Raw genomic sequence first — 18920 nt, 5'->3', positions numbered from 1 at the left:
ACGCCGCGTTCGCAGCCTATCCAGACACGCAGAGTCGCTTTCTGCGGGTCCGAGGCGCGCGCCCCTCCCCTGCCCCCATACGGCCCGGAGCCGACTTCCTTCGATTGCGCGCGCGCGGAGCCGGTGGGAGTGCGACCGCCGGGTCACGTGAGAGGTTTAGTCCGCACTCTCCAGGGGGCAGCCATTTTCTTAAAGGCCGTTTAGCTCCCGATACTGTCAAAATACTCAGATGAGAAATGTAGGATGCTTTCGGGTCTAGTTAACAACTCTGGAAGTGAGGCGGAAAGAAAAGGCTTCCAACCACTCAGACATAGGGGTGTCTAGTTCAAGTGTCTCCCTACTCCTAGGTCCTCCAATTTCTTTTTCCTTATTTCTTAGAACGGATGAAGTAAACGCAGAAAATAGGGCCTAAGCCTATTAAAGATGTGCTCCCAGCAGCAGGCCCTAGGATAGAAATCTTAGGGTATAAAGTACATAGGCGAGAATGGAGTCCTGGTTCTTTAAGGGGGCGTGCCAAGGGGGGGCGGAGTCTAGAACGGAAGTTGTAATTCAGAGCCGAAGTCCGGCTAACGAAGGGCGGAAGTAGAGTGTAGAGTGCTGCAATTATGGCGCAGGAGGAAGATGTTCGAGATTACAATTTGACTGAAGAGCAGAAGGCGATCAAGGCCAAGTATCCTCCAGTCATTCGGAAGTACGAGTGTGAGTAGGTGGCTCGCTTCTCTCATGTTCTCTCTCTCCTTGCACAGGTCTTCCGACCTAGCCTTCAGGCTTGATCCCGTTTCGCCCTGTATTGTAGGTCCCTGTCTGGGGGATGCTGAAGGAAAAAGCCACCTGGTCTGAGAGTCGGGAAACTGGGCTGACACATTTACAGTCTCTTGAACTCTTTCTACATTTACCTAGTCACATTACCTTGTGCGAATTTTACCAGTGTATTCATTCTAAAGATAAGCATATTTTCAAGCGTTTGCCCGGTTGTCGCCCGTATGTATCTCCAAAAGTGGGGTGGTTAGAGTGTGGTTACGTTAGAGGACTTATAGAAAGCCGAGTAGGGAACTGCTAACTTGGTGATTTACCTGGATCGTGTTTTTAGTAAAAAGACTTGGTTTTGCCATGAACAGCTTTGTTAACTTAAGGCAAATCAGATAACCTCTCTTTGCACCTTAATTCCTTCATCTAAGGAGTAAATCAGATAATACACCTGAAAGTATAGTGCAGATTCTGATCTTCTATATAAACGTTTAGTTATCCTCCCTAAAGGTTGCTATGGTTTGGGGAGCACAAATCTGACTTTTATTTTTCTACTTTAAAATCTCATTAATTTGGGACACCTGAGTGGCTCAGTCGTTAAGCGTCTGCCTTCGGCTCAGGTCATGATCCCAGGGTCCTGGGATTGAGCCCCGCATCCCGCTCGCTCCCTGCTCGGCGGGAAGCCTGCTTCTCCCTCTCCCCCGGCTTGTGTTCCCTCTTTCGCTGTGTCTCTCTCTCTGTCAAATAAATAAATAAAATCTTTAAAAAAATAAAATCTCATTAATTTTCTTTTGTCCTCTGTAGAGTTTATTTACCATGGCATACTGGGTTCTGAACCCACATATCTCCCTTGCTCATTTTTCTCTTAAAAACAGTTTTTTTAAATATTTTAGTTGTTTGAGAGTGATAGATCGCGGGATCACGAGCGGGAGGAGGGAGAGAGGGAGAGGGAGAATCGGACTTCCCACTGAGCAGGGATCCCTACTTCGGCTCCATCCGAGGACCCCAAGATCATGACCTGAGCCAGAGGCAGCCACTCAACTGACTGAGCCACCCAGGCGCCCCTTAAAAACAGTTTTTAATAAGTCTTGTATCTGGGGACGCCTGGGTAGCTCAGTTGGTTAAGCGGCTGCCTTCAGCTCAGCTCAGGTCATGATTCTAGAGTCCTGGAATCAGCCCCGCATCGGGATCCTTGCTCTGCGGGGAGCCTGCTTCTCCCTCTCCCTCTGCCTCCCTGCCACTCCCTCTGCTTTTGCTCTCTCTCTCACTATCTCTCTCTCTCCGTGTCAAATAAAATCTTTAAAAAAGAGTAAGTCTTGTATCTGGTTCAAAAAGTACGAGAGGTATACTGTGTGAAAGTCTCTCTTAGCCCTGATTCCCGACCATCTAGTCTTACTCGCCAGGTCAACATCAACAGCCCTTACCATTTTCTTACGTATACATGCAAAGATGTTCTCTAACATTTACTTTATTTAACCAATTTCCAGCTGATAGACATTTGTGTTATTTCTAGTCTTTTGTTATTAGAAACAATGCAGCAGTGAATATACTTGTGCATCTATTGTTTTGCACATGTGCAAGTATATCTGTGAATTTCCAGAAGTTATGCTGCTCTGTCAAAGGATATGTACATTTTTATTTTTAACACTTATTGCTAAATTGATCTCCAGTGAGGTTATGCCAGTTTATACTCTCATTAGCATTGTGTGAGCGTGCCTCTTTCCTCACACTTCTACCCATTTATTGCATAACCATACTTTTTGGTCTTTTCTAATTTAAATGTCTTGTCATATTAGTTGCATTTTTTCTTATTATAAGTGAAGTTGAACATATTTCTGTATGTGTGGAGCTATTTGTTATGTCCCTTTCTGCGATGTGTACATTCATATTCTTACCCATTTTTCTGTTGGGTGGTTTTTGTTTGTTTTACTATAGAAATTTATTTTTATGTAGTGAAATTTATTAACTTTTTATGGCTTCTGGGAAGTCATACTTAGGAAGGCTTTGCCCACTCTGAGATAGTAAAATAACTCTCCTGTGTTTTCTTCTAGTACATTTGGAAATGAAAACTTTTTTTTTTTTGTAAGTAAGCTCTACACCCAATGTGGGGCTTGAACTTACCACCTTGAGATCAAGAGTTGCATGCTCTATGAACTGAGCCAGGCAGGTGTGCTTGGAAATAAAAACTTTTATTGAAGTATAATACACGTACCGAAGAGTGCATATATCATAAGTGAATGTTCACAAACTGAATACACCTATATAACTGACCAGATGGATAAACAATATTACAGCTTCCCTGCAGCTCATCTCATGCTCCTTTCCAGTCACCACCATTCTCCCTACTCCCATTAGCCTTTTTTTTTTAAAGATTTTATTTTTAAGTAATTTCTACACCCAACGTGGGGCTTGAACTCATAGCCCCCAGATTAAGCCTCTCACGCTCCACCAGCTAAGCCAGCCAGGACCCCCCCCCCCATATTGGCCTGACTTTTAACATCATAGATTAGCTTTGCCTGTTTTTGTACATTATATAAATGGAATTATATAGTATGCCTTTTTTCTTTCTAACTTTTTTTTATTTTAAGTAGGCTCCATACCGAGCGTGGGGCTCAAACTCACAACTCAGAGGTCAAGCATCACATGCTCTACTGACTGAGCCAGCCAGGCATGCCCAGTATGTCTTCCTTTAGTGTTTGGCTTTTTCTTGCTTGTATTTGTGAGAACCATATTTTTGCTAATAGTTATAGATTGTTCTTGTTTCTAGTTTTTTTTTTTAAAGATTTTATTTTTATTTATTTGAGAGAGAATGAGAGAGAGCACGAGAGGGAAGAGGGTCAGAGGGAGAAGCAGACTCCCTGCTGAGCAGGGAGCCCGATGTGGGACTTGATCCCGGGACTCCAGGATCATGACCTGAGCCGAAGGCAGTCACTTAACCAACTGAGCCACCCAGGCGCCCTAGTTTTTTTTTTTTTTTTTTAACATTTTAATCTTCAAAACATCAGAATTAGAGTAAGGTAGAAATTAAGTATCTGATTTAATTATTTTCCAGGTGACTTACCAGATGTTCTGACTTCATTTCTTCAGCAGTCTGTCTTTTCTCCTGTGATTGAAATGGGACATCTTTCTCATATACAGAATTCCCCTACCTATATTTAGGTCTGTAGCTGGACTTAACTATTCTGTTCCTTCCTTCTGTCTCTTTTTATGTGCCAGTGCTGTAGTTTTAATTATTGAGGCTTTATTCTATTAATATCTTGTAGGACACTCTCCCCTCACTATTTGCCCCTTTCCTGCCATTCTTTTTTATTTTGGGGGGGCAGAAGAAGAGAATCTTCAGCTCTTAAGCAGCCTCCACACCCCGTGCAGAGCCCAACGTGGGGCTCGATCTCACAACCTGAGATCATGACCTGAGCCAAAATTAAGACAGGGATGCTTAACCAACTGAACCACCCAGGTGCTCCCCCTTTCTTGCCATTCTTGCTTTTTTTTTCCTGTATAAGGATAAACACCAGCTATATATAAATGTAGACAAAACTAAGGGGATAGTATGATGACTTCCACGTATACATCACTCAGCTTCAGCAATGAAGAACTTGAGCTTACATAGCATCTTGACAGGAGCAGTAATTTTGTAGAGAAATGACAAGACAATGGAAAAGCACTTTGTACTTGTGGGGCAGCCAATTGTGGGAAGATAAATATATGGGGGAACTAATGGAAGATGAGGGCTAGTTAGGAAACTTTATTATGTTGATTCCTCTGGTGCTGACTCTGGGTGGATAGGGGTCTAGAGTTTTCTCTGATGATTAATTTCCTTGCTGATAGGCAGTGGGGAGCACCTTTACAAAATTCTGTTTTAGGCATATAGTGGGGAAGGCAGAGAGTTTTTCTTGTATCTTCTCTCAGTCTTCAGCTCAAAATGATCTTTATGCCAGAGTGGCATTTATTTGGCTACCTTTTCACCTCTCCTATTATTATTTTTATTTTTTTTAAGTAGGCTCTGTGCTGCGCCCCACATTGGGTGTAGAGATTACTTAAATAAAAACTTAAAAAAAACCCACAGATTGAAAAATTACTATTGGTATTTTTCATTCATATTAATTATGAATTTAGGGAGAATTAAAGCTTTAATATTTATATTAGTTTTTTTTCTCCAGGAATAGGGTATTCAAATCTTATTTTGTGTATCCTGAGAAGGTTATTTTTAGGTATTTCGTCTTTTTTGTTTTTTTTTGGGTAATGTCTGTGTCCAACGTGGAACTCAAACTCATGACCCTGAGATCAACAGTTGCATGCTCTAAAAAAAAAAAAAAAAAAAAAGAGTTGCATGCTCTACCAACAGAGCCAACCAGGCACTCCACATCTTTTTGTTTCTGATGTAAATGTAAATGATCCTTTCTTCATGCTATCATCTCTGTCTATCCTGTTAATTGATTAAAATTGTGAAAGCTATTGAGTTGTATAATTTTTTACACTGCCTTTTTATGGAATTCTCTTACAGTTAGTATAACTTTCAGTTGATACTCTTGGGCCATCATCTCCAATTTTTTTTCGTTGCACACTTTGAATTTTGTATGCTTTACTGCATTATCATAATATATGCATTATAAAACATCTGTTTTCTTTCCTCTGACACCACTCTTTTTAAGATTTTACTAATTTGAGAGAGAGCTGGGGGGGAGGGGCAGAGGGAAAGGGAGAGAGAATCTAGAACAGATTCTTCGCTGAGCCCAGAAGCCGACTCGGAGTTCGGTCCCACGACCCTGAGATCATGACCTGAGCTGAAATCAAGACCTGGACGCTTAACCAACTGAGCCACCCAGGCACCCCCTGCTAACACCACTCCTGACATGAAATGTACGGTTTCTCCACATCAAGCAGTTTTCCAGTTCTCTGACACCAACTAGGTGTCCATCAATTCAATTCAATTCTGACACTAACTCCCCAGAATTAGCACAGATCCCACTGGTTAAGGGCTCAGTTCCACAGGACGGCTCCCACTTCAGACCAGCCCCAAATGGGGCACCCAGGCTACCTACACTTCTGCCTAGCCAATTGCAATTTCTGGTGGTCCCACGTATCCCTTCCAGCCCCCCTTCGGCTCAAGTTCAGTAATTTGCTAGAACAATTCATGAACTCAGGTAAATGCTTTACTTGGGTTTACCAATTTTATTATAGGGGGTACAACTAAGCAACAGTCTAATGGAGGCCATGCATTGGGCAAGATAGGGGGAGAGGGGCTTGGAGCTTCCATACCCGCTCTGGGCTCGTCATCCTCCTAGCACCTTGATGAGTTCATCAGTGGGATGTTCTCTAAATCTCTTTACGAGTCTATAGCTTAGTCTCTTGTTCCACCCTCCACAGGCCAGACACACACTCATTGGTGGTGAGGGGGTGTGGGTGAAAGTTCCCACTCTTTAATCATGTGTTTGATCATCCTCGTGACCGTCCCATTCTAAGGTTATCTAGGAGCCCTACCCTGAGTAACCTTAAAAGCATAGACTCAGGTGTGGACAGAAGGGGATAATTAATGAATAACAACAAGACACTCCTATCATTTAGGAAAATCCAAGCGTTTTAGGAGCTTTGCCAGAAACCAGGGACAAAGACCAATTATATATTTTTATTATACCACAAAAACATTCAGTAAATATAGCAATTAAGAATGAGAGAAGGAAAGAGTTTAACTTTTTTCAATTTGTTGTACAGAAAAAATCCTTTTGCTCAAAAATCCTGTTAATATTTTTATGATACATTTCATGATTATATCTATGGAGCGGATCATATATGAGTTACATTAATCTGTTTCCTAATAATTGAATCTTGGCGTTCTGGAATAAATCCCACTTGATCATACTGGATTCTACTTGCCAACATTTTGTACAGTCTTTGATGTAATGTGAGATTGGTCTGTATTTTCTCCTAGTTTCATTTCTTTCCACAGATGACCCCCAGACCTCCTCCCAAGCTTATCCTGTATGTAGCTCTGTTTTTCCGTTTAGACTCAGCATAGTTACCATCTCGTTTATTCGTTCAGCAATATGGTTGCACACCTGTTATGTATCGGGCACTGAGCAGAAATTGGGAATAAGAGAATGAGCAAACAGATTCAGATCACCCTTAGTCTCTTGGCTCTTACAGTGTTAAGTCTTGTTTCCTTTGGGAATTCTTAACCCCTCAGTCCAAGTTAAATTTATTTCCTATTCTTCCATAGTTTTCAGTTCTCAAAGTGTGGTCCTTGGACCCTCGGGTTTCCCAGACCCTTTCAGAGGATCTGTGATGTCAAAACTACTTCCATAATAATGCTGAGCTATTTGCTCTTTTACTCTGTTGATAGTTGTGCTGATAGTGCAGAGGCATTGGAGGAGTAAAACTGCTGTCCCTTTAGCACAGATTGAGGCAGTGGCACCAAACTCTGCTGGGAGTCACTTTATTCCTTACTGCCTTGTAGTTAAAATTAAAAGAAGATTTTTACTTAAAGATGTCCTTGATGAATCAATAAGGACTGTCAGTTTTATTAAATCTTGACCACTGAGTACATGTCTTTTTAATGTTCTGTGAAACAACATGGAAATTATGCATAAAGTATTTCTGCTGGTTGTCAAAGTATTGATTACCTTGAGGAAAAGAACCTGTGTAATCGAGCTGTGAACTGTTTTTGTTTTGTTTTTGTTATTCAGATGGGTATTTGGCAGATAATTTCTTTAAATAAAGTGCTGTCACATCAAGGAAAATAACACGATATTTGTTGGCAATGATAAAATTCAAGGTTTTGAGTGAAATTCAAATTTTGGAAAACTTGTATATACCATCATGAGCTTGACAGTTTCCCAGTAATTAAAGATATTTTTGATGAGATTGGTGGCACCTGGCTGGCTCCGTCGGCAGAGCATGCCACTCTTTATCTCAGGGTTGTGAGTTCGAACCCCACAGTGGGTGTAGAGATTACTTAAAAATGTTTTTTAAAAAAGTTCGGTAAACTGATACATACATGTATTTATCATTGGAGTGTGTTATACATTGGATTGTAACCAAACTTCAATCAGGCTATAGAACATTTCCATTACCCTGGAAAGTTCCCTTTTGCTTTTTTCCTGCAAGGCCCCACATCTTTACTTTGAGGCAGTTTGGATTTCTATCACCAGAGCTTAATTTTGCCTGTTCTAAGAGTTTCACACAAGTGGATCCACACGGTATAGATTCTTTTATGCCTGACTTCTTCACTCAGTATCAAAAATAAATGCAGCTGGACGTTAAAGTGGTGAATGGGATTTTATTCAGTAACTACAGTAGGAGAAAGAGCTGAGCTCCATTCCGAATTGCACAGAGGTGATGGGACCTTTTAAAGGGCAAATGCAGAAGAAGGGAGAGTGGGAGCTCAGTAGAGTCAGAGAAGTGAAAAATCACTAATGGTTAGTCTGTAAATTCAATTAGGCCTACAGTATGGTAGCAGGCAGTTACCGAAGTTCGAAGTTCAGATTCTATCTTCCCACAGGGACTGGGAGTCCTTCCAGATGATTACATTTCAGAGGAATGGCTGTGGAGTCCTTGAGAAGGACCCTGCTGAGTTGTAAGAGATAAATATTCACTGTTGTAAGCCCTTTTTAGTAAATGCTGTAAGAAAGGGAGGTTAAGGGCCTATTGTCAGGTTTGGGCTGGAACAAACAGTAAATTCTGGCTGTGTAGCACTTTCTCCAGCAGGTAGTCTAATGCGCTCGGGCTGGGGTGATTCTAGGAGCAAGGCTTATGCTGTTAGAAGCCCATCTGTGCTAAAGTTTGATCACTCTTGGCACAGGAGTTTTGGATACGGGTGTTAGGTGCTGAGAGTTCTGCAGTTTTCATTTAACGTTTTTGAGATTCATGTTAATGCATGAGTCCGTAGGTCGCACTGTTTTATCACTGAGCAGTACCGCCTTGTGTCTTTGTTTTACTCAGTTTTTATTTATTTATTTTTTTTATTTTTTAGAGATTTTATTTATTTATTTGAGAAAGAAAGAGAGCAGGAGAGGGGGGAAGGTCAGAGGGAGAAGCAGACTCCCCGCTGAGCAGAGAGCCCGATGTGGGACTCGATCCTGAAACTCCAGGATCATGACCTGAGCCGAAGGCAGTCGCTTAACCAAGTGAGCCACCCAGGCGCCCAGATACTCAGTTTTTAATTTGGAGGAATAAATTGCTGTGAGCATTCTGGACAGAGGCGTTCATTTCTCTAGGGTTAATACCTCACCTTTTCGTTTAACTTGTTTATCTTCTCTCCTGGTCATCTCCTAGTGCCTCAAACGTATTAAGTCCACAGGAATATTTTTGAATGAATTAAAGACGGATTTGAACCTTGAGTGCCACCAGAAGACTATATGTTATGGTGCAAAGTCTACTAGCCTGGTGCTTGGGACTTCTCAATTCTATGCCCACCTTTGCCTCTAATCAACAGTAGTCTTTAACAAGTCACACGATCTCTTTGGATTTCAGGTTTTTTCCTTTTTGAAAAAAAAATTTTTTTAAATGATTTTCTACACCCAACATGGGGCTTGAACTCATGATCCTGACCAAGTGTTGCATACTGTACAGACCAAGCCAGCCAGGCACCCCAGGTTTCTTCTTGTAAGTGAGGGAATTATAATAAATGAGCTACACGGCTTCCTTCTAGCCTGACTATTCTATGATCCCAAGTGGGAAGAACTGATAGAAGTCATGATACCAGTGAAGAACAGACTGTGAAACGTTGAGATACAGATCCAGTAGGAGTTTGTGATAGGAGCGGTTGTTAATTTTAGGTGGGGATATCAGGAAAAAGCTCACAAACATATTGCAGAGTTTACTTTCTAAAACCACTTTATTAGCCAAGGGTATCATTGAGGAGACTTCAAATGAAAGAAATCAACAAATAAAAAACTTGGCTCTTATTTTAAAAAGACAAACCTGTTTTGTATAGGATTTGGTTAGCTGTTCATGAAAAGGTAAGACAGAGAAATCTGAAATTTTATATCTTTGATGAAGTGGTTCCTAGAATTTTGACCATTCACACAGCAGATATTTAGAAAAGATACTGATTTGTTGAGGAAAAGTAACAAATGGCAGGAAATGGCATTATTGAGATACTACAATGTATTAGACACTTTAGATCACCTTGAAGCTCCTGGCCCTGCTGCCTCCTAGAAATTGTTATTTAAATACAAATCTTGACCTTTTAAGAAGTAACCTTTAAGAAACCAATTAACTTTCTTATGTAAATGATAGCAAAAGGTGAGGTTTGCCCCACATTTTCTTGTTTTTGAAGGATAATTTTTTTTTTTTTTTTTAGGATTTTATTTATGTATTTGAAAGGGAGAGAAAATGAGCAGGGCCGGGGGAGGGGCAGAAGGAGAGGGAGAAGCAGGCTCCCCGCTAAGTTTGGCGCCCAATGCGGTGGCTCCATCCTAGGACCCTGGGATTATGACTTGAGCTGAAAGCAACCAACTGAGCCACCCAGGCGCCCCAAAGGATAATGTTCTTAATAATGAACTAGAGTTTCTTGTGATTTGCTAGTCAAGTTTAATGACATAGTGTATTTTTCCCTCTTTCCCTCAGATTTGGATCATACAGCAGATGTCCAGTGAGTACACCTGCAATTTATGCCTTTGAAATCATGTTCTTAAATAGGAAGTCTGATGTTTTAATCTTGCTGTCCCTAGTTTTAATTCTCTCTTCCTATTTTGGTTCCTTTACAACATGAAAATGATGATTTAAAAGAACCTGGTTTCCATGCCATTAGATTGATTGAGGCCTTTGGATTTGTATTTATCATGCTGATTTTATTTTGACCTTGCTGTAAGTTTTCTCTCTTGCTGTAGATTTTATTACACAGGGCATAAATGTATTTCCTTAGGTTACATGCGTGGGGAGATACTCTGGAGGAAGCATTTGAACAATGTGCAATGGCCATGTTTGGTTACATGACAGATACTGGGACTGTGGAGCCCCTGCAAACAGTAGAAGTAGAAACCCAAGGTAACCAATTTATTCACAGGGAAGAAATTGTCATGCAAATGTACAGTGTTCTGCATAACTTAAGTACATTTTCACAATAAGAACGACAAAATTAATTATGAGCCTGTTCTTCCTCTTTTGGCTAGCCTAAGAATTTGCTCTTTTATTTTATTATTTTTTTAAACTATTTGTTTTTTTGTTTTAAGATTTTATTTATTTGACAGAGAGAGACACAGCGAGAGAGGGAACACAAGCAGGGGGAGCGGGAGAGGGAGAAGCAGGCTTCCTGTGGAACAGGGAGCCCGATGCAGGGCTCGATTCCAGGACCGTGGGATCATGACCTGAGCCGAAGGCAGACGCTTAGTGACTGAGCCACCCAGGCGCCCCATTCCTTGCACTTTTAAATTCAAACAAGTTTTTAGAGACAAGAATTATTAAACCTCATATTATCGTGATTCTTCTTGATCCTATGTAGGAGATGACTTACAGTCTCTGCTGTTTCACTTTTTGGATGAGTGGCTTTATAAGTTCAGTGCTGATGAATTCTTTATACCCCGGGTAAGCAAGGGTTTTTCTTTTTTACTGAGCAGTGGGTTCTTAGTTCAGATTTTAAAAGAAAAAGTGATTGAGAATAGAACACATGCAAAACGAAGCCATATGGATACATAAGATGATACTGATTTGAAGAAAATAGGGACTTCTTGGTTAACCTGACTTGCCCTATGTATATGCATTTTGTAATATTTAGATCTCTTACCATATACTTGTCACTAATCAGGATTGTGTGATAAGAATGCACCTGCTGTCTTCACCCACACTTTTTTATGTCTCCCAAGTTTGAACTATATTTATGTCCATCCATGTGTTCCCTTGTCCCATGCAAAATTTAGTAGTTCTGCCATGTTGGCCTAAATTTAAAAATTGTTCTCAGCTTTCCTTAACATGAAAAAGGAAAAGCGAAATGGATATTGCTTGTTGCCATCAACCTTGAGAAGGGAACCCCTCTCCAACATCATTGTTAACCTAAGACACAGGGCCCTCCTTGCTTCCACACCCCTCCATTCTCTCCCTTCCCAGCCCCACTACGTACACTCTTCTAACTGGTCACTTGTCTTACAGAGGTCAAGAGCCTACAGTGTTATTTACAAATGGGCTGAGAATGATTGAAATCCTGTATCATCCTATTCTGTTTTACAGAGAAATTTCTTGACTCATGTTTTTAGATTGTACATTTTTCAAGAATATTTCCCTTAAATATGTAAGAGAAAGCCTTATTTCCTTGAAATATATTTCATTTGTTCTACTTTAGTTAACATTTTAATTTTCTTTGCTTCAGAGAAGTAGTATGCTATTGATTTCTAGGAAAGGGGATAACCTAGGCATGTTTTTGCAAATTTAAAGTATAGTTGATATAAAATATTAGTTTCAGGTATACAACATGGTGTTTTGACAATTATTAGACATGTTTTAGTAGATGGTCTGTTACAAACACTTTTTAAAATTAAATTTTTTTTTCCTCTTTAGGAAGTGAAAGTACTTCAGATTGATCAAAGAAATTTCAAATTACGGTCAATTGGGTATGTTTTGAAAATCTTTTTGTGCTCGCTTTGGCAGCACATATATGAAAATCTTTTAAGTAGCAAGTCATGAAGGTTGTTAAAATTCTGCACTGAACCTAGGATGCCAGAAGACAAAAATATGAAGTCAGAGGTCCAGTCGCATCCCAGTGGAGCTCTGCAGGTTAAGCTTTATGAGCCCTGGAAGCAAGGGTTTTGGTTCTCAGCTTTGGAGGACCAGAAATTTGTCAGAATGAAATTGATACTGGTTCTTGAACCTGATTCCCAATTTATTGATTTTTAGTGTAAAATTTTTTTGCATGAAGCCTGGCTGGGTGACAGGAAGCACTGATGCATCCTTTTTGTAGATCCTCACACCTGGACTCTGTTCAAACTGGTCCCTTCTGTTAACAAATTATACTTTTCCTGCTAGAGTTTCAAACACTTGATTAGATCTCTTTGATTGGACTTGGTGTTTCCCGAATCTCTTCAATCACTTAAGGATATCTTTTAGGTTATTTCTATATAAAGTCCATTTCTTCCACTTTATGTTGAATTTGATTTGTTTCTTTTTGTAAAATGAGGTCTTTTATTATTTCCCCTCCTTTTCTTTTTTCTTTCTTTTTTTTTTTAAATGGGTAAGGAATCCGGCTTCTCCAAGGGTACTTAGCTAATACATAGTTGAACAGAATTTTAAAGCTTTGTTCTTTTGGGGTGTCTGGGTGGCACAGTCACTTGAGCGTCGGACTCTTGGTTTTGGCTCAGGTCATAATCTCGAGATGGGACCAAGCCCAATGTTGGGCTCCACACTTGGCAGAGTCTGCTTGGGATTCTCTCTCGCTCTCCCTCTCCCTCTGCACCCACCTGAGCCCTGCTCTCTTCCTCTTCTCTCGAATAAATAAATCATTAAAAAACCCCACAAAGCTTTGTTCTTTCTGCTACCACTACTGCTTCTCCTCCTGTGATCTCTAGTCACATTCGTGTTAAAAGGGAGAGGAGATACTTATCCCAGGTTCTAGGAGAGTACCTTTTTAGGGCCTTCTATATACAGACCATGGACATTTTCTGAAAAGTTATAAAATGCAAACCGATTTAAGATAATAATATTACAGCATGTAGTATTTTGCCTCTGCAGTACTCAGACCTGCTTTCTGCAATAGGAGATAGTAATTAATTAGTTCTGTAGCTTTGAGTACAGTGAAAATTTTGAACATGCTACTGTATTATAAAACAATAGTCATTAAACAATGTGTATTGAGAATCCACCACATGCACACTATACAAGGGCACTTTTTTTTTTACGGCAACCATCAACCTTGTTGAAATAGCTATAGCACATAAGTCCCTCAACAGCTGTATTTACTGGCAGTCAAACTGAAATTAATAGCTGCCTTACCCCCCCATCTCTTTTGGTTTCTCATATCTTAACCACATTGATAAGGTTTATTTTAAAATATGTAAAGGATAAATAAATATTAAATCTTGGAAGTCTTAATCATGTTTTAATTTTCCTTCTCAAGGTGGGGAGAAGAATTTTCATTGTCCAAGCACCCTCAGGTATGTTTTTAAATCCAGCCATTAAAAACATTTTATACTTCCTTACCATAAAGTCCGTATATGATGGTAAACCTCAGTGAGTTCTAATAAATTGGTGTAAAGTCGTAAGGTTTCCTCAGACTTCTCTGACCCTGTTATGTCTAAACACTGGGACATCACTCATCTGACTTGGTGGATTAGGAGTCAGTACTTGGGTTCTAGGGTCAGGCTTGTTACAGATTTTTGTAAGACTTAAAAGTCCCTTTGCCTTTTCAAGCTTCTGTGTCTCTCCCTTTAATGAAGGTGTTGGACTGAATGTTCTCTAAAGCACCTTCTACTTTCTGTGCATCTCCAGATTCTGTATTTGCCACCCTGTATGGCTTTACTCTATACCAGTCAGATCTGTATGGAGGAATAGGGGCAGGCACATGCTTTCTGTAAAGAGCTAGATCATGTTTGAAGCTTCGTGGAACAAGAGTGATAGAAGAGCAATATTCAGCTCCTCTGTTGACCACTGCGGCTACCACAGACAGCACAGAGATGAACGACTGTGGCTGTATTCCAGTAAAACATCATGGCCACTGAAATCTGAATTTCATATCATTTTCAAATGTCATGAGATATTCTTTTGTGGGTTTTTTTTTTCCCCCAACCATTTAGAAAAGTAAAAGCCATTCTTAGTGGGGGGGGGGCTGTACAAAACCAGGTAGCCGGCTGGATTTGGCCCGTGATTTGCAGTTTGCTGACCCCTGTTTAGGCCAAGGAGACCTAAATTAGTTCAGGGTGACTGAGGACTCCTGGTTGCTTCTAGGAGTTGCGGTATCATTTCTTCAAGCACAACATGATGAAGTGAAGCCTGGTGAGGAAACCTTGGGAGAGAAGCAGTAAAGAAGAGAAACCAGGAGAGGGGGCCATGTGAACTATAATACAAAAGACACAGTGGAACTTTCTTTTGAACATACTATGTTTGAGGTGTATATTAGATATCTAAACGGAGATGTCGCATAATAGGCACTTGTCTGTAGGATGACTTGTTTGGGAGATAGGTGGATCTGGAGATCTCAGTCTGGAAGCCATCACTGAATGGACGGTATTTATAGCCATAGGACTAGATAAGATTACCAAGGAGGGAGCTACAGATACGAGAGAGTATGGAGAAGACTGAGCTGTGGGCCCCCAACTTTGGAAGGGACAGAGCCAGAACGGAAAGGAGAAGGAGAGCCTCATGAGAGGGAGCAAAAGAAGGGTGCCCTAAAGCCAGATATCACATGCCCTTGAGTCTGCTCAGAGTGAGATGAGGATTGACAGTTGACCTTGGATTTACTAATCAGTGGAAAGATGTGTGGGTCAGAGAGCGAATGAATGAGAGAGAGGGAAGTGGGGGCAGCATATTGAGACGATTCTTTCAAAGAGTTTGCAGAAAAAGGGAACATATTGGATAGACCAGTAATAGCCAGAGGGGAATGTGGTGGGGAAGGGAAAAGTTGTTTTGTCTTGTTTTGGCAAAGAGGTTTGTAGCAGCGAGGAGTAGTGTAGTCTACGTGGAAGTGATCTAGGAACTCAGGGCAAATGGATCATGCTGGAGAGGGAGAGAATAATTTCAGAGCAAAGACCTTAAGTTGGTAAGGGGGGTAGGGGACAGAGTGTCCAGGGTCAGGGGTCAGCCTTCTGATAGGAGCAGGGCCGGGCTGTTCGTTGTAACAGGAGGCAAAGCTCATGTGAGTCGAGATGCCGGAGATGGTAGATTTGATGGGAGAAGATGAGCCAGTTCTTCCTGATCGCTCCTGTGTTCTCTAGGAGGCACAGCCTGAGGGTGAGAATGAGGGAGGGATGCTGGTGGTGAAGATGGAAAGTCATGCTTTCAGAGGGTGAGAAGGTCTCAAGTAGGTTGAGGACCCTTCTGAGACTGTGGACATGATTTCAGGTGATACCAGTTTAGCATGGTGCGTGCTGCTGTAGCAGAAAGTTGAACTGGATTTAGGTTGTGGTTTCACCAGGTGATTAGGGCAGAGGGAAAAAAAGCAAAAGTGGGTGCCTTTCAAATCTGTCTGCAAAATCGTCAGATTTCTTTTATGCCACGGAGCTAGCAAATGCCAGTCACCTATTGCCTGAGACATTTTGCACTACACGGAATTCTTGTAGATTCTTTTCTAGAACAGGAAGGAACTAAGAGGATGTCTAATCCTGGGGTTCTAAACCGGGGCCAGGTTATCAAAGACATGGAGAGAACCCCATGATAAAGTGAGTGGGCAGCGGAGGAGGAGAGAAGAGTCTGTGTTCCTCGGGCCCGGGTCACACTGCAAGCAGGAGGTCTTGAGGAGCCCTGAGCCAGGCAGTAGGAGAGCTTTGGGCTCCTCCATTCAAGCCATTTGATAAATGGGAAAGCAGATGCTGGAGAGGTCAGACACCCTCCGTAGCCAGGTGGGAACAAAGCCAGGCCTCGAGCTGCAGCTCTTAACCGCCCAGCCGGCTCACTTTCCCTGTGCACACGTTGCATTGTTGCTGGATGAGTGGAGAATGCTATACAAGTAGCTGCTTGTTTCATGTGGCTTTTTAGTTTTTCAGAATAATAGTAAAATTTGGCCTTTCTGCCAGTTGTTGCTAGAATTAATAATTCTGATTTCGATGTTCACTTTTTCTTTCTTGTTTTTTCTCTAACCCCTGCTTTAGGGAACTGAAGTCAAGGCAATAACCTACTCAGCAATGCAGGTCTATAATGAAGAGAAGCCAGAAGTTTTTGTGATCATTGACATTTGAGATACCAAAAAACAAAACAAAAATCCCCTCCTAAAAGTCCCTCCTATGAAGAACTGTTTTTTCCTCTTCTCAGAAGATCCCGTGATATAAATTCTACAGTATCTGTTGATAATATGGAGATTTGCAGAACAGAGCTTCTTTTTTAAGATTTTATTCATTTATTCGACAGAGAGAGCGAGAGAGCACAAGTGGGGAGCAGCAGAGAGAGAGGGAGAAGCAGGCTCCCCCCTGAGCAGGGAGCCCAATGTAGGGCTCGATCCCAGGACCCTGGGATCATGACCTGAGCCGAAGGCAGCTGCTTAACGACTGAGCCACCCAGGCGCCCCAATTTTCTATATATACATTAGGAGAGGTTGTGCTTTAGATTCCTGTGGGACAGAGCCATCCTGTATTCCACTTGATTTTCTTAGAAGAAATAATTATAGTTTAACAATTGGGAGACTTCTCTAGAAAGAGCTCTGAGTTTCTCTCTCTCACATTTTAAAGCACTAATGTATGGACACTTTACTGTTTTCCCATAAGAAAAATTAAATACCCTTACAAATGGGCCCTTCCTTCTAACATGTAATTTTATATTAAAGCCAGTATATTTATACATTTAGAGAAGAAAATAATTGTTTTAACATTTTTTTTTAAATTACCGAAGATCTTCGTTGTGGGAAAACCATGTTAAAATGATCTGAACTTTTCAAAGGAGGTAACTTTAAAAAAAAAATGAAACTTTTTTTGTTTGATTTGCAGCGTTATTCTACTGTCTATTCATTGATTGAGGTATTCTTTGTTGCCATGACAAGAGTTTGCAAAGTTGCTATTTATTCACACATAGATGAGAAAAGATTGCCACTGGGTGGTGCCAGATATCATTATAGCATGCTAAACTTGACCTAAAAGGAAGAGATTGTCTGTGAGCTTCCTAAGTATTCTAAGCACTAATATTTTTCTTTGGGTATTTAACAGAAAGTAGAGGTAATGGAGACTAGGCCAAGAACCATGGTTTGAATAGTAGCTCTTCAAATGAATACATAGCAGCATAGTTGGGGTGGTGCTTCTTAGCCTTTTTTATTGTTAGGCACATTTTGTAAATTTGAATTGTGGTCCTCCGAGCAAAAACTGTCTATAAGAATCTCTTTACCTTTTGTTAGGATGAATTTCCAGGCAGACATAGGGCTCTTTTTTTTTTTTTTTTTTCCCATGGACGCCTTTGAATATCATGCGCTGTTTGGGGCATTGATTGTGAAAATGTGCACTGGAATACTGTGAGTCTAATGGAAAAGCTGAATCCAGAATAGGAAGAGCTCTTGGGATATATTAAGCCAAGTAGGGTACAGACTTGAGTAGGAGAAACAGAGTAACTACACCTCTTACCACCAGTGCTATATAATGGGGTTCAGTAAAAGCAAGTCAGTTGTAATTATGTGATACAAATTATGTTTCTTTTCATTTATAGTAAATTTATAATTTGTTACAATTTTGTGTGAATTTTAAAATGTTTGTGTTTTGGGTTGCCTGGGTGGCTCAGTTGGTTAAGCATCTGCCTTCATCTCAGGTCATGATCCCAGGACCCTAGGATTGAGTCCCGCATAGGGCTCCTTGCTCAGTGGGAGCCAGCTTCTCCCTCTGCCTGCTGCTCCCCCTGCTTGTGGGAGCTCTCTCTCTCTCTGACAAATAAATAAAATCTTAAAAAAAAAAAAAGTTTGTATTTTTAAATATGCCAAAATGAAGATACTGAATAGAAGGAGAATGAGTATGTTGCCCTTTGTATGTGAAGTTGGCATTCTTGACTTACGAGCAGCACACACTTTATTTTTGTTCATTTACTGAGATGGTTGCACCAGGCTCTCACCAGAATCTCATACTAGAGTCAGGTATGTGTCTTGGCCTAGGAAACACGTCTTTCCCCTTTGGAAGGCAGCTCCCCCACCCTATAACATACCCACTCATCTTCACTTTTGTGTCTTATTCTCCTATCTGGGCTGTCTTTCCCATTTCCCAAAACATGAATAGCACATTCACCGCCCAGGGAGTCAGGGGCGTAATGAGAATGAACTGTGGGTGTTTAGCTGAGGATTTATGCCTCTCAGCTCTTGCCCTTATTGCTAAAGTGAATATAGGCCTAGTGTTGCAGTTTTCATGATACTCCAAAATAGGGATTTTCATATGAAAGCTCCCGAGTTTGGGGGGGAAAAACAACAACAACAACCCACTATGGGTCATCACAGTGGAATACAAACAAATTGTGGGTGGGCTGAATCTTGTCCACAGGTTGCTGGTCAGAAAGCTCTGCTTGAAAGCACAGCTCAAGTCACATTTTCTCAAAGCTTCCCTAACCCTTCCAGCCTTCAGTGGTCTTTAAACTAT

At 41.0% G+C, this 18920-nt stretch overlaps 1 protein-coding gene across 4 annotated transcripts; it reads left to right on the top strand.

Moving 5' to 3' along the window:
- Positions 1-142: 142 nt before the first annotated feature.
- On the top strand, positions 143-18111 carry ZBTB8OS (zinc finger and BTB domain containing 8 opposite strand). Of its 4 annotated transcripts, none has more exons than XM_027567764.2 (7): positions 201-699; positions 10315-10339; positions 10613-10734; positions 11189-11271; positions 12238-12290; positions 13790-13826; positions 16476-16574. In XM_027567764.2, the coding sequence occupies exons 1-7, from the start codon at positions 606-608 to the stop codon at positions 16560-16562; spliced, it is 501 nt and encodes a 166-aa protein (XP_027423565.1). In that variant the 5' UTR covers positions 201-605; the 3' UTR covers positions 16563-16574. The 4 variants fall into 4 exon arrangements, with proteins under 4 accessions (XP_027423721.1, XP_027423565.1, XP_027423642.1 ...); XM_027567841.2 differs by having other exon boundaries at positions 573-703; XM_027568007.2 differs by lacking the exons at positions 10613-10734; positions 11189-11271; positions 12238-12290 and adding an exon at positions 15671-15673 and having other exon boundaries at positions 579-703; positions 16486-18111.
- The last annotated feature ends 809 nt before the right edge of the window (positions 18112-18920 follow it).

Source organism: Zalophus californianus, chromosome 4 (assembly GCF_009762305.2).
Source record: "Zalophus californianus isolate mZalCal1 chromosome 4, mZalCal1.pri.v2, whole genome shotgun sequence".
Classification (NCBI taxonomy): Eukaryota; Metazoa; Chordata; class Mammalia; order Carnivora; family Otariidae; genus Zalophus; species Zalophus californianus.
The sequence above is the reverse complement of the archived record's forward strand: the minus strand, read 5'-3'. Positions and strand labels throughout refer to the sequence as shown.

What these genes read in the sequence shown, in the direction of transcription:
- ZBTB8OS (XM_027567764.2), top strand. Translation starts at nt 606, where the DNA reads ATGGCGCAGGAGGAAGATGTTCGAGATTACAATTTGACTGAAGAGCAG. An exon ending in AGTAGAAGTAGAAACCCAAG is followed by an intron (nt 10,735 to 11,188) that starts GTAACCAATTTA and finishes GATCCTATGTAG; the next exon opens with GAGATGACTTACAGTCTCTG. An exon ending in ATGAATTCTTTATACCCCGG is followed by an intron (nt 11,272 to 12,237) that starts GTAAGCAAGGGT and finishes TTTCCTCTTTAG; the next exon opens with GAAGTGAAAGTACTTCAGAT.